The 15,669-nt window shown below is 48.6% G+C and overlaps 1 protein-coding gene across 2 annotated transcripts in view; it reads right to left on the bottom strand.

Annotated features, from left to right (window-relative positions):
- TCF7 (transcription factor 7) overlaps positions 1-6,481 on the bottom strand; it is a gene marked incomplete at both ends in the record, with an annotated part of 62,720 nt that extends 56,239 nt beyond the window's left edge. Inside the window, 3 exons of one of the 2 annotated variants that reach the window (XM_084295287.1) lie at positions 5,744-5,850; positions 6,112-6,178; positions 6,287-6,481. In XM_084295287.1, coding sequence (XP_084151413.1) covers positions 5,744-5,850; positions 6,112-6,178; positions 6,287-6,481 — 369 coding nt within the window. Of the gene's footprint in view, positions 1-5,743; positions 5,854-6,111; positions 6,179-6,286 lie in introns of both variants that reach the window. The other variant, XM_084295288.1, reaches the window with a different exon arrangement.
- Between the last annotated feature and the right edge of the window lie 9,188 nt (positions 6,482-15,669).

Here is a 15,669-nt window from a genome sequence, read left to right on the forward strand (position 1 = left end):
CAGATGATCCACGAGAGCAGTCAGAGTCATCCCTGCGGACCCAGCAACGTCTGGCTCAGCCATGGAAGCGCCCATGTGCTTTCTCAGACGGGTACCTCAGAACAACAAATGCCAGCAAACCCGAACTGTACGGATTTGTCAGAGTTTCCACCCTGCACAGGAATTGAATGGTGCCTGCAGACTTATTGCAGCGAGCTGACTGCAGGCTGGTGCCACACATGTCCTCTGGTGCTTCCCGAGCTCCTCGCCCCCTCCTGCTGCTCCCCTGTTTGCTCAGCTAAAGCCTGGGATACCAGGCTGAGCAGCTCTCGCCTTTCATCTCGGACGCGCCGTGTGCCACTAACCCCCAAATCACTTTGTTCTTCCCAGTTAAAATTTCAAAAATATTAATCATTAACATGGATGAGCTCTGGGAGTTCGGGTTTATGCTACGTTTTGCTTTTCTCTCCAAATTCTCCACCGGTTGAGCTAATAACGTCTCATGAACTGCAACAGTTGGGAGCTCGCAGGAACGGTGCCTTTCCCATGCATAATGTCACAGCAGCTCCCTGCCACCAACCACCCCGCGCCTGGGCAGCCAGCTCCAGGAGAGCCTGGGCAGGAATGCCAAGAGGAGAGCAGATATGGTTGAACCGTCGAAATCACGTGCGCAGGCAAAGATTTACATAAAACTCAGTCTCGTTTCCCTGTGACATATTTCTTTCTCCTCTTTTCATTCCAAAAAAAATTTAAAAATAAGGTTATATTAGACCACACACATGCAGTGCTGTATCATGTCACTGCTTCTTAAGCAGAACTCTCTAATTTATTTCAAAGGGAAGTTCTGTTTCAAAATTGAGGGTGTGATATGAACTCAGAAATTAACACAAGAATTTTCCTTGGGGGGGAACCGAGGCTGAATCAGACATGCAATAAATGACCTCGGAAGCCCTGCGTCTTGGTACATCCACCTATCCAGCATTACACTTTAATATTAAAAAAAAAAAAAAAAAAAAAGCTTTTCACCACTATCCTGTTTCAAGCTAGGTGGAAGAGCTGGGAGAAGTGGATTTGTTTTGGCCAGGAGGGAACAAATCAGTCCTCTGCCTGTGCCAGGATGTCCACCACTGGGCACTGTGGTTCCAATGCTTTCTGCCAGGACTGTAACAATTCACAGGGAAAGGGAAATGTCTTGGGGAGGTCCTACAGCGCAAGCCCTGCCACCAAGGAAGCCAGCTGGGATGCTGCTGGTGATGTTGCTGTCGCACCACAGTGGGCACTGCTGGTGTCGTGCCGAGCTAGCGCTCGCCTCCAGCACATCTGGAGAGGGATGCGGCAGCCCCCGTGCAGGGACAAACCCCTGCATGGAGACTCTGGGGAGTTCTGCTGCTGGTTTCAACAGGATCAGAACCTCACATGGAAAAAGCAGCACTAAAATACTGCTCTGACAGCACGAGCTAGGACAGAAAGACCTCTACACAGACGCTGAGCTGCGGATTTCTTTTGTCCCCCACCTGCTGCGGGGACAACAGCCTCCTGCTGTGGGATGGAGCAGACCTGGATGGACCCAGAAGCTGTGTCCAAGTACCCAGCTCACACTGCTCCAGCTTCTGTCCTGCCCCCTGGGACTGATCCTCTCTTGCCAACCACTGAGGGAGACTTTCAGCCTCAGCTTTTTCACCTCGTGATGCATGTTTGGGACCTGTGGCCCCAGGCCAGCAGTAAGCGCGCTTTCATCTCGCCCTGCCCAAGGGGACAGCGCAAACCCACTGCGTGAGGACCGAGCTCAAGGAGCCAGGTGGACCTCGGGAACATCTGCATTATTTCCTGGGCCTGACATCTCGTTTTGGGGCTTTAAACATGCAGAGCTTGGGAGCGTACCACCCCCCTTTGGATCCTACGTGAGCTCTAGTTAGTTTAATAGCCAAGAAAATTAGCTAGTGTCCTTATTTTCCTTGGAAATAGATGCTCTTGGACCTCTGTTTCTCACACAAGAACAGGACAAAGCCCAGTGCCTCAGTTTTTTTATACAAAACACTTAAGTTCTGCCTTCCCACACCCCACGAGCTGCCTAAACACAAGAGGGGTGCAGCAGAGCAGGGAACGGAACAAGCCCCATTCCGTCGCATTTCCCTGCTCCAGGGGCTCTCCCACCACGTCCCTACATACGGGAGGGTGCTGCTCATCCCCGACTTCACAAACCTATTTACAAAAGGAACTTATAAGTGCTCCTTCTAAAATTTAACTACCACATGGTACAAGATATAACAATGTTCAGAAAACCCCCTCGGGTCTAAACTCAATTATACAACTGTAGCAAGAAAAATATTTTAATCTGATCAAAGTGTTAACATGTTTGACCATGTCTGACCTCTAATGTTTGTAACCACCTAAAAGGCTGATGTTCTTACTAAGGATGTACCTTAATTTGATTTAAAGTCATTTGTACTATTTAAAAAAGGATATAGTTTTATGATCTTACATTTCATTTAGAAAAGCAGTTCCTCAGCGTGTTAATATTCTTTGGAAGTTTCTTGCAGATTTTTTAACCTGCAAATCCTACATATTCTGCTCTGGAAAAAGCTGGACTTTTTCAGGAGGGGCGAAGCAGACTCATGCCATGTGCATGTGACATCTGGGAGCCGGCTGAGGAACGGCTCGCTTGGTGCCTTGCAAAATGTCAGGATTTCAGACACGTGCACGGTCTGCACAGAGATGCTTTCGACCCATTTCACCCAGAAGTGCCCATCCTGGAGCAGCCACCTCAGGGGCATCCCCAGCCCATTCCCAAAACGCAGGGAGCCTGGGCTCGCTCCACTGCTTCGTCCCCAGCTCCAGCACCTGGCCACCACCAGCCATCCGTCCTCCTGCCTCTCTGCCAGCTCTGCCGCTCCTCCAGGACACTCAAATCAGTGCTGAAATCAGCACCAATCCAGCCCAACTGCCCTAGGAAGATGTTTGCCACCGCCAGCAGCACTGAGCTGCCGCTTGCTGCAGGCTGGCTCTCGCCACATCCTGCTGCTCGGTGGGGGCTCAGCACATCAGCTGGCTTGGCACTGCTGCTGCCAGGTACCCGGACACCCTCCGAGCATCGTTCGGGAGCGGCAGCAGCACGTGTAGATAACCCAGGTGGGTGTGCGTCGATAAAAGACACAGTTTGGGCTGCGGGGACAGAGCAGGACACTGGGGGTGAGCACCACCAGGGCAAGGCAGCAGCCAGCAGGCTACAACCACCCCGAGGGAAACAAAGCTGAAGTGATGCTGCTGAGCAAAATAAATACGAGAAAGAGCAGAAGCAGCTCTGCGGCGACACCGGTAGCGACACACCCGCCGGGGCAGCGCACCGGGCCGGCCCCAGCACCGCTCGCAGCGCCCCGCAGCAGGATCGTGGTTTGGTGGTGCACAGCTGGGGGGGCTCAGCCCCAAACCTTGATACCAACTGCCCTTCGTCTTCAGGGCAGCTGTACCGTCCTGGTCAGGCAGTTACGTGCAAAGCTGTGATAGCTTGCTTGCAAAAGCGCCGTGTTTTTGTTTTTTTAATTTTTGTTTTTGAGGATTCTGAAATGAATCCTAGCTGCAAACAACTGCTTCCAGGAAGCCCCATCAAGCAAAATACAGCCTCCACCACGCATGGCTGTGATACATAATCCCGTCTACTCACACAGCCCTCCCCTCCAACTCGTGCTAAAATGTTAATTAAACACGCTTTTATGGCTGGTTAAGTATCTGAAATCTTTGGTCACAGATCTGACCTCCTCAATTACTGGAAGCAGCCACCAGATTACAGCTCGCATTTTATGTAATGCACATGGTAGCAATAAATCTATATGAGAGCAATACATAATTTAGCAACAATAACCTTTACACAGTCAATATAAACACGGGACAAAATTGCTCAGAAAGATATATTGGCGTAACTACTACACAAACCCCAAAAATCAAAGGCAAGACGAGCCTTTAGACATGGGAAGATTTCTTCCCTTAATGTTTGGTAACAGATTTTTAGCTGAAAACATCAAATCAGCTTTTTAATCATGCAACACATAAAACACTGCAGGATCTGAACAGATCTGAGTAAAACTCACTATGGCTGTGAGTGATTTTTGTGGCTCTCGAGGGGACAGGAATCATTCCCTCCCTGCTACTCATTTTTCTCCTCTTTGAGTTCTGCACGGTCTATTTACAGCTATCTGTTGCTCTGACAGTAACCTCTATTTATTTATTTTTAACATTATCAAGGGGAAAGGCAATTCACAAGCCACAATCTACTTTTCAGCATAATTGCTAATAAATAGGCGATTGCACTTCAGTGCCCATCTAGTAAGGGTTTAAGATTAAAAGAAATATTCCACTACAACAAATAGCTGCTGGGCTAATGTAACTTTGAACTTGTCCAGATTCTATACAAGGGAGCAAACTGAATGCATTTCAATAAGACGATTTCTATATCACCATTTACAGTCTATCAGGAAGAGAGCAGCTTTATGTTTTGGAGGGGCGAGGGGGATACCTGGAAGAAGCGACACGAGGTGGGAAACAACAGACAAGACGCTTACTCTGATTACAACAACGCCCTGCCTTGCAAGCACACCTTTCCTTGCTGTGAGCTGAACAAGACTTCGACATTTAGAGAGATCCTCCATACCTGCCCCCCGACCTCAGCGGTTATGACAGTGACAACAGGGAGATGGGCTCCCCCCGACAGAGCAGGGCTCTGCTGGGGCACGGTGGGGCTGCCAAAGGGATCTCTCCCCTCCTGCCTGCGGGAGCAGACGGCACCGATTCCCACAAACAACATTTTATCACACCTCAAGGATTGTTTCAGACCCCACCGTCCATCAATTTTTCACAACGCCAGCCTAACATCCTACCCCATCCAGTGAACCAACAACTGAAAACTGAACTGCTTACACTAAGGAGGGCATTACACGTTCGTTCAAACCTTATTCCTTTAAAGGTTAAAAACTAAAACTGAAATACGCCGAATGCTGCTGTGTTCTCATTAACCGACTGCAAGTGTCTGAAATGAATGCAGCGATGCCGGCTCCCCTGGAGCGACACGAGCTCGGTATCTGCTGCAATGTCACCAAATTCTTTTCTGAAGTTCTGATAGAGATGGCGATGGGGAGAGACAGCTTTTCTACAGCAGCCTTTAGTTCAATTATTCATACAGCACAACTTATTATAAACATCCAAACACGCAGAGTTACTAACTGATTCGACCTGAAAGGGAAAAACTTTGTAGGAAGAAGACTGGAATAGCCCTCCAGTAGCATTAAGCTCTTTCCGAAAAGCCTCTATTGCCATTTTAGAAGTGCAAGATCCACTTTCTGGGCCATCATCCACAACAGAGCCCTAACCAGGCCAAAACCTGGCCGTTTTACCAGCAGATACACCAAACTCAAGTTAAACCATGGTACATGTCCTTGAACACAAACACCAGAAGTTGCTCGCCTCCAGACCCAAAGAAAAGAAGAGGCATTTTTACACCAGATCTTAGGCTTTGATTGCTGGAAGAGGCACACCTAGAAGAGGAGACTTGAGAAGAAACTCCTCCAGCAGAGCTGGAGAAAAGCAGCGCTGCCTGCCGAGCATCGCTGCCCCTTCCCGCTCCTTCCTTCAGCTCGGACAGGACAGTGCCCGGGCAGAAACTGAGATGCATTTTGTCAAGAAAAACAGCACACGGAGGTGCCTGCACAGTACCCGCGGCACACTTTGGCATGAGAGGCCACCAAACTTCTGGGTAAGGAGAGGATGAACTCACCAGCGGTGACATAGATCCATTTGGCAGATAAGGGTCTGAGAGCATTAGGAAAGGGTAGCCAGAATACGTGGATCCTTTATACATCCCTGGGTCCTGGTGCTTCATACCTGCTAAAATCAAAGATCCCTGTCAGGGTTTGCCTTCCGACAGGTGACTTCTGCCTGCCAGGGGAGCCCATGGAGGTGATGGATTATTTGGGGAGCCTTTTTGCCCCGTGGCCCTAAAAGAGGGGACCACAGGTTGGATGAAGGCAGCTCTCTGGGGGTGGCATCCCCAACCCTTCCCACCCTGGGGGGGGCCTCCAGGGGGTCGCGGGGCCGGGGGATGTCCCAGGGGGGTCTGGAGATTTGGGGGTCGCCGCCACTAACCATCTTCCATGTGGTCCGGGAGCTTCTCCTGATAAACCCTCTGCGGATCCTGCACACGCCTGATGGCCTGCATGGGGAGGAGAGAGAAAAAGCAGAGCGGGGGGTGGCTTGGGGAGGGGGTGGGGGGGTGCGGGCCGGCCGGGGGCCGTGCTGGGGAGGGGGGGGCCCGGCTCACCTCGGGGTCTGCGGCGGCGGCCGGGCTGCCGCTGCCCTCGGACTCGTTGACCAGCGAGGACTTGAGGTCGGCCAGGTCGCGCTCGGTGAAGGCGTTCTCGGGGATCTTCTCCTCCTGCTCGCCCTCGTCCTTGAAGGCCAGCATCTCGTCGGTGGCCCCCAGGTCGTCCCCGCCGCCGCTGCCCAGCTGCGGCATTTTCCTCCCTCCCGAGCCGAGCCCCGACCGTCCCGGCGAGGGCTGAGCTGCGCCGCCCGCACCGAGCCCTCCTCGGCTTTTTTTTTTTTTTTGTAAATTTGTTTTCCTCTCCCTCTGTTCTTATTTTCCTCCCGAAGAAGAACTCGCTCCCTCTTCAAAACTCGCTTTTTAAAGTTCTTTTCTAATTTGCCTCCTTAACTTCTAAACTTTTCCCTTCGATTTTTTTTTTTTTGCTTCCTTCTCCAAACCCCCTTCCGAATTCTTTCTAAAAAAAAAAAAATAATAATTTTTTTTTTCTTCTTGTCCTTTCTCAACTCTTTTCCTTCCCCCCCCCCCCCCCAACCTCCTCTTTTCCCTCCCTCTCCCGGCGGGGGGCTCGGCAGGCTGCGGGCAGGCGTCGCGGGATGCCGGGCTCGGCGGGGCCCCCCACCCCGGGCCGCCCCCCACCACCGCCCACCCCCCCCCCGCCCCGAGCCGAGCCCGAGCCCGAGCCCCGCAAAGTTTCCCCGGGAGCAGCGGGCGGGCAGCGGCACGGAGCGCCCGGTGCCTGTGTGCGAGCGCGGCGGCGCGGCGGCCAAGGGCTGCCGACATCAAAGCGGCCGCCGGGTGATTGGCAGCGCCGGGGAGGGGCCGGGGGCGGGCGCACGCACCCGTGCGCGCCCCCAGCGCGCGTGCCCGTGCGCGCATCCCCGCGGGGTGCCGGTCTTAAAGGGGCAGAGAGCGAGGCTCCGAGGGGAGACCCCCCCCCACCTCCTGCCCCTCCTCTCCATCCAGCTCCCACCTTGGGCTCGGGGCTGTGCGGGCTCCTCTGCGCGCACACGTGCGCGCTCACGGTTCGGCGGTGCGCGCGCTTGTGCCCACGCGTCTGTGCGCGCACCTGTGCGCGCCCGCATCTGGACACGCGCACGTGCACGCGCGCATCTGCGCGCACATCCTCGTGCCCGCATCTGCCCGCACCGCACACTCGTGCGCGCTCCCGTCCGTGCCCGCGCGCCCCCGCCCGCGAGCACCGCAGCTCCGCGCGCCCCCCCCGTTGCACGCCGAGTGTGTGCGCGGGCACCGGCCCCCCGCGTGTGCGCGCACGGCCCCGCACCCGCACATTTGCACGCGCGTGGGCCGCCGCCGGCCGGCTGCGCACGGCTAAACACGCGCGGGCGGGCGGGCAGTCACGCGTGGACGCAGCCAAGGCGCGTGCACGAGCGGCTGCCCGCGGCGCACACGCACACGCGTGGGTAGCGATGCGCGCCCACGTGTGCGCGCACGCGGTGCGGGGGCGCGGGGGGATGCACGCTGCAATGCGCACCTGGGCAGCGGGGGGCACGGCACGGCACGGCCCCCAGGGGCTTGGCCCCGCTCGGTTCGGCTCCCGGGGGTTTGACCCGGCTCGGTTCGGCCCGGATCGGCTTGGCCCGGCTCGGCTCGGTCCCCAGGGGCTTGGCCCGGCTCAGTTTGGCCCGGTTTGGCTTGGCCCGGCTGGGCTCGCCCCGCTTTGCCCGGCTCCCTCCCTCGCCCCCCCTGGTAGCCCGGCCGTGCCGTCGGACGGCAGAAAATTATGAGTTCTCCCGAGCGGCCCCGAGGGTCAGGAAACACGAAATTAACATCTTCGCAGCCAATTCCGAAGACACTAGACACTTGTGTGTCGGCGTCGGGTTTTTCTTCTAAGCAGTTCCCATGGAAAAGGAAACTCCCCATCTCTTCTGATCGCATACGACAGGTCCTGTGCATGTCTCCGGTAGCTTAAAAAAACACACCGATATTTATTTTCCTTAATTAAGATTGCATAAGATAGCCCTGGGTCCTGGAGACTTTTCTACAGACTGTAATGACGCCATGTAAATTGTTTTTTATGACCCAATATACTACATATTGTCACATTCAGCCCTTGAATAGGAAGCTAAAAATCTCGGTCCCTATTTTTCTTGTTAATTAGGGTATTATTACTATGGATATAATCTCATTACTTTTTGGGGAGGAGAAGAACTAGTTGGAGCCACTTTGAAAAGTCCTGAATATATTTAAATGAAGCAAAATCCGTCTTTCTGCTAATTGCCGCTTTTGCATGACATAGAATTATTGTTCGTATTTTGGGGGCACGGTTTACGCTATGCTAAAGGGGATGGGAGAGGGAAAGGATACCGCTCGCATTTTCCCTGCTCGGCTCTCCCATCCAAATTTGTGAACGGGCTACCCCATAGGAAACTCCGTCTGCAAATTTCCATTCTTTTAAACATCACAAAAATAAAATAAGCTGCAGCCACTTTGAGTAATAATCATTTGAATGAAATATTTGCTACTTTCAGATTTTTTTTTTTTTCTCTTTCAGATGATCCTCTTGTTTTGCATGTGAAAAAAATCGTCTGAGATTTACAGCCCTCCCAAACGGAGATAAAGCCTTGGCAATGAGTTGGAAACCTGTTGTAATCTGTGATCCAGGAAACAAAGAGCCTCATTAATGCAGAGACTTTGGTGAGCCTTTGATGTTAGCTAGCATAGCATTCACTCTCAGTTCCATTTGCATTTAAACATTCATAAAAACATCATCTCTGCTTCCTTTGCCTTAAGCAATTTAGGAGTAAAGTATAGCTTCTATTTAAAGAAACCCACTGTGGTGAGGCTTAGAATACAAATATCACATAATCTTCAAGCAGAGCAAATATTTTATCCTACATTTCTGGTGGGCACATTTAATAATGTTATATTTAAGACCCAAAATAAAAGATCCATCTTATTTTCATTAGCCTTACACCACACATTTGAGTGAAAAGAGAAAAGAGGCCCAGCTAATGCTAAATATACTACATACCAATTTGTGGAAGTAAGAGAATCCAGAGGATTTTACATTATTCACAAAAGCTGATTTTTTAGAAACTGGATGCCTTCAGCAAGGTGCCTAAATCCGTGTTCAGGCACACACCACTGAAAATTTTGAAGAGGGTTGGTTTGTTTTTTTTCTGTGCGTAATTTTCTGAACTGCAGAATCTTCATGCTGGGGTTAGAATTGAGTCAAAAAAGAGGCTTTTTTTTTTTTTTTTAGCAAACAAAAGCGAAAATAAAAGTAAAATACCAAAAAAATCAGAATAAGGCCAACACGTGGAGACTTTCTTCCAAGAGAAGTCCCTGTTGCTCCCTCAGCATCCTGAGAGAAGGGCAGCACGTGGGGAATTTGGGGAACCGCTCAGAAAACAAAGGCCTGCCCGTCCTATTATTTCCAAAAGTATTATTCACAAACACAACTCTGAGAAGTGGAACAGGGCTAAAAATACTCAAGTCAGGTTGACTTGATGTTTGGAAATACTCAACTCGGGTTGCCCACGTTCAGTGTACCATTAAAAATAACAGAGCGAGTTGAAATTGATCCCGTGTCACATCAGGAGCTTTTTATGTTTTCACTCCTAGGAGCAAATATAAGGAAATCTTTATGTTCGGTGCAGTGAGTCAGTTTAGCCAGACTATGTTTTAAGCATTATAAGCAAGTTTCCTATATGATGAATGTCCAAAATTAAAAATTGAAATGGAAAACACTTAAAAACAACTTTACCTTGGATAAAATATTTCTGGAGCTGGATCAAAGTAAAGCAAAAAGCCTGGCTTACTTGTCAGATCATATCTGCACTGAACTTCAAGGTTTGATTTGTATTATTTACATGGAAAAGGTCCCAAGAAACCAATTTGGCACTAAGTATCTTCATTACGTTTTTTCGCTTGTATGGGTGATTAAATCAATCTAGGGTTCCTATTTTAATTTTTTTTGAAAGGTGCAGCCATCTGTGAATTGAGGAACTTTTCTGATGTCATCGCTGTGCTTCAGACTTACATTCTTTTCTTTTTTTAATAAGGAGGCATTTAAAGTGAGGGAGCACATTTGTTTTCACTATTAGAGCTCCTAACTGTCCTTCCCGTAAGTGTTTAGAATGAAAGGTGCCTAATAACTTTTTAGGGCATTGTAACACCTGCAGATAACAGTAAACCAGATTAACCTATAACCAAGTCTGTCCGTCTGTCAGTCCATCTATTCCTCATCCTGCATTTATCAACACGCAGAGAGGCATTATGTGGCTTCACCATATGCATTATATTAAGTGAAGCCTCTCCTTCAAAGTCAATGTAAATGTTGCCACTAACTCCTCTTAGGCTAGGGTTTCACCCTCTGTTCCATTAAAAAGGGCTTCGGACGGAAGCACTTGGATTTATTTGATTTAGCATATTTGTTTTCTCAGGTTTTTATTCATTTAATAGAATCAATTTGGATTAGCTTCCATATTACCCTCTTTGGACACATTTTATCCTCTTGTACAAGCCTGTTTGTGTAAGGGTCACGTCTATCCCTGGCAGGCTGAACACCCTCCACGTGCCTGCCTATTTCATTGTTTTTGGAGCAGATACGTTTCCCTGATAGGCAAACACGAGTCCAAGTATGCTTAGATTTAAGAACAGATTCTTTAGCTTGCTTTTCAAAACCAGTTAACCAGTTCTGCCCTAACAGAGGAACCTTCTAAACATTCACCATTCTCCTGGAGAAACAATTGCACGGCTGTCCCATGAGGACGGCTGACTGATAGGTTGGCAGTATGAATTTTTCAGATGAGACAGATAAAAACTCCCGTGTGTGTTCCAGCTGGGAGCACGAGCTCCTGGAGAATAGGCTGGTACCAGCTGAACTAATCCTGGCAAGTGACCAGAGTAAATCAGGCCACTGAAAGCTCTGTTTTGCCCGAAGGGGTTTACGCTGGTATAATTACCTCAGCATAGTCATAGCAGGAACATTTCCTTAGTCTAGACAAGCTCTAATGGGTAAAATAGATCTATCGCTTGCAACTGAAACATCTCGACCCAGCTAAGACTTGCACGGAGCCTCGGTGCCTTCTTCCACGTTGTCTCCGCTTTGCTCACTGCGCCTGGGTCCAGCAGGGCTTGGGGTTGGTTCGAAGCCTCCTCTGCTTTTGTAGGTCTGGGATAGAAAAAGGGGTCAGGCAGGCACTCAGCCTTTTCCCTGCTTGTTTCACTCTGCCCATCTTAATCCTGCACGATCTTGGTATTTGACTTCATGCATCGATCTCAACATACTTAAAGGATTCACAGGCAGCTGCCAAAAGATTGCTTTTAAAATGCCAGCAGAACATCGACTCCTTGACATTGCAATATTTAGGTTGCTTTCGAATGTCTACATGCTTTTCTGGAAATGTTTCCAGCTGTTGGAACTGGAGACTCCTCTTTTCCCTTTTGGGAGGCAAACAGTGAAGGTCCCGGAGTTGGGGCCGCCATCCCGTGTTCTCCAGGGAATTCTAACGAAAGAGGATAAGCTCTCTCAAAAGACTTTATCAGATGTAAAAAGCCATAGTGTGAAATCCATTTTGGAGACTGTGATGTTTGGATAACTCCCTGCTTGTAACGCACAGTGTGGCACAAGCCATTGACAAATCTCCCTAGTGCAGTTTTGGGTTTTCCCTGTATTAGAAGAATCCTGTTTCAATGTTGTCAGGTTGTCAGGCTGTCTCTTCAGGCAGTTTTCACTTACAAAGTCTTTTCTTTGCTCCTGATACAAACAACAGTTCAGATTATTAAAGGACTTTTAAGGCTCACCTATTTTTCACGCTGAGTGTTTTGTTCACCTCGTGCTTTTGGACCTGGATCAACCAACTGGCATCGTGTTTAATATTTCTTATTACTTTCATTGTTAGGTTCTCAGGCACTTGCCCAATGCTGAGAGATTTGAGTTTCAAACAGGAAGGAGCATGTTTATTTGTTTACAAAAACACTTTTCCAGGGCTGCATCCTGTGGTCATACAATCATCCAAGTAGTCCCTGCTCCCATGAGTCATCCCTCTAAATTAAAAGGACCCATGGAGATGGATTTGCAGAATCACGCTCATTGCTTCCACAACCACTTTTCTATAAACCATAGGGAAAAGTATGTTGATTTTTGGGTCTATAAAACCTTAGTTTTAACAATTGAAAGTACTGAAGTACTGGTTTCCTTTTCTTTTTCTTTTTTTTTTTCTTTTTCTTTTTCTTTTTCTTTTTCTTTTTCTTTTTCTTTTTCTTTTTCTTTTTCTTTTTCTTTTTCTTTTTCTTTTTCTTTTTCTTTTTCTTTTTCTTTTTCTTTTTCTTCTTCTTCTTCTTCTTCTTCTTCTTCTTCTTTTTCTTTTTCTTTCTCTGACATTGTCCCTTACATGTCAATAAAATCCTTACAAGCCCATGGAAGTAGCCCCTTGCTGTCCATTACTGGCTTGCTACCATTCACATAAAGTACACTTTGTCCTGGGATCGCTGTTTGTACACTGGATGGAACAAAGTACAGGAGAAATCCAAATATTGTTCTTTGAGCTCAAATGCTGCTCAGACATGCTGCCCTGGCTGCAGCTGAGCCTGGTGAAGAGGCTGTCATCCACAGCCAGCCTCCAAGTGCCCCTTCCCTTCCTGCACATCTTCCACTGAGGGTGACCGTGCTCAAACAGATGGGGCAGAGTCAAGCAGACCGGGTTTGGGATTATTACGATAGCCTTGGCTGCAGCTCTTTCTGTGATCCCCATGTTAGCACATCAAACTCCTGCAGAGCAGAGCTGGAGGCTCTGGCTTTCCCCTTCCTTGCACGAACATACATTTGAGTCGCATGGCAGGAAACCCACCCCAGTTCTCTGCAGCTTGATCACCCCCTTTCCAGTGCCTGAGTTATGCAGAAAGAAAGGGTGAAAGAAATGGAAACAGCTGGTAGGAAGTGAGACTAAAAGCAAATTGTCAGGATAATGGTGGTGGGGTAGGCTGCCCAGATCGGAATCCAAAGGAAATCGGCTCCAGTGTAGAAAAGCCACCCACATAATTCGGGCATATAGACCAGTTCTGATACATGACTCCCATGGCAAAAGGTGTCTCCCCCTGCACTTTTTACCCCTAACCCTATTGTTGGTTTATGATTGCTGCCTTTGTAGGAAACAAGAAAAAATAATTGAAGCTCTGAAAGGGAAAATAAAGCAGGGGAAAGAAAGAACATGGGACTAGGTGGGAAATACTGAATTTATAAATGTTCAAACGGAAATTATTAGGAGGAAAGAACCAAGCAGATTTACAGATCTGAATTTTGCTTCTGCTAATGAATGCTGAATGCTTCCTTTACTAGTTGGACCATATTTTTATTTATTTTGCAAATTTTATTTATTTCACATCTTTACTGGTGACTCTTCAGACTCACTGTCAACAGCCAGGGTGAGCTTGCCTGCTTCATACTTTTCTGTTCTTCAGACCAAAAATGAAAGAAGAGTGAAGGAAAGGTAAATGCTAAAGGGAGCATTCCCACAGTATTTATGCCACCCCCCCTTATCCTTGCCATTTCCCTCCTATCAACAGTTTCATCACTTCCCCTAGTCCCAATGGATGTGGGGGACTTTGAGCAGAGCACAGCGTGGTTACTCCTACCTACATCCCTGCACTTCTGAAGGAGCTCCAAAGAAGCCAGATTAAAGCAGCATTAAAAGCTGTGCTACAAATCCTACCATATTAAGCAAGACAATCCTTGTAGTTGTTTTGGGCTAGCTGAACAGAAGGGGTGCCTTTGAGTTGAACTACATGTTTCAACAGTATGTTGTTCTGAAAAGTGTTGTATATGTGCCGACATCCGCTGCTGGCATGTGTACAGACTGAAGCTTGCCAGCTCCTCCTAATCTGGAAAGAGGAGACATGCAGTGTTAAGTACATGTGTCATCACCAGTCATTCCCCCCCTACCCCCTCAATTTTATCATTTGGTTGTGCAATGTATTTGAACCAAGTCAGCCCATTTAGTTTAGATGAACTTAGGCCAAATAACTGTACTGGAGCTGACTTCAGAGACTTGAGAGGAGCTGCGGGAGTAGGTCTTCCATAAGTAAATGCACTGTTGGGCTCCTTGTTCTGCTCTCAGACAAAGGCCTTTTGGTAGGGCTGCAGTTGGAGGGAGGGAGAGCCCCTAAGAAAACAGGCGTGCCATGCAGCTTATTACATCATATGACTTTTGACTCTCATCATGTTAAATCTGACAGGCAGAACAGGGCCAGGCCGAAGCAGGGCTTACAAAGGGGACTTCAAGGAAACCCCTGCTGCAAGGGCTGCTTTTGGTGACTCAGTAGGTGACATGGGATCTTCTGAGTCAGGCCTGAGCCAGTGTTTTAGCATGACGTTAGCACACCTAGCTTGAGATGTTTTCTAGGCTGAAAGCCTGGCTACTTCTGCTAGTAAAGGTCCTGGGAAACTTCTGTACACGTACAGATGGCTATTCCAGCGTCCTGGTCGAAGTCCAGCCATATTGATTGTGTCCTCCTCTGCAGCTGTTTTGTACGGAGTCAATTACTGCCCCCTTTAAAGCTGTGACCGTGGTCTGTCCCGCAGTCCTGAAGCGTGACTGCAGCTCGCTGTGACACACCTTTAGTGAGTTAGTTGGGAGCTAACACCTGTGCAACCACAGCGTCAGCTGCCGAGTATTTATAAGGCAGGGGGCTCGGTCTCCCTCCTCCCCTTCGTGATGGCTAAAGCACTTGTGGTATGTGAGCTCACCCATTTAAAACAGGCTTGAGTATGTCCATGGGGGTTGTAGGCACACCTTGGGGTTTCGGGGCTGACTTGTGCTGTCTTGTGTGGCTCCACCATCAGTGCCTCACGGATCGTGGGATATGCTTGGGAGTTGCCCACAGCTTTCTTCTGTTTTTCTGAAGTGGCTTTGGTGCTCCTTATCTCAGCAAACAAGCGTGCTGATAACAGAAGCCCTGAATGCAGTCAGAAGTCAAACGCGTGTCTTGGTGGATCCTAGTCCAGATTTAGCTTGAGACCCTCAGTTTTGGACTGAGGTGTATGGGAATCTGTGTCCTTAATCCTGTGGTAAATCTGTTAGTTGTCTGCTCGTGCTGTGTATGAATCCTGGGACAAGGCAGTAGTAGCAGATGATACGTTTCTGAAAACTATGGAGAAGTGGAAGGTGTGTAGCTAGAAGAAGAGACAGTGTGGTAACAGAGAAACACAAGTTGCTAGAAGTTTTGGTGGCTAGAGAAGGAAGCACAGAAGCAGAGACTTCAGAACAACTAGAAGAAAAAGTATATAAACTGATACTCCATTTTCAAGGCTAAATTTAAATTATTTTATGAGATACTTTCATCTTAGTATAGGTTAGCATTCCTCAGCTTTTTATATTTGTATATAAATATTTTTCTTGAAGTAAAGTCAGCCT

This window comes from Netta rufina (genome assembly GCF_964035555.1).
Source record: "Netta rufina genome assembly, chromosome: 14".
NCBI lineage: Eukaryota > Metazoa > Chordata > Aves > Anseriformes > Anatidae > Netta > Netta rufina.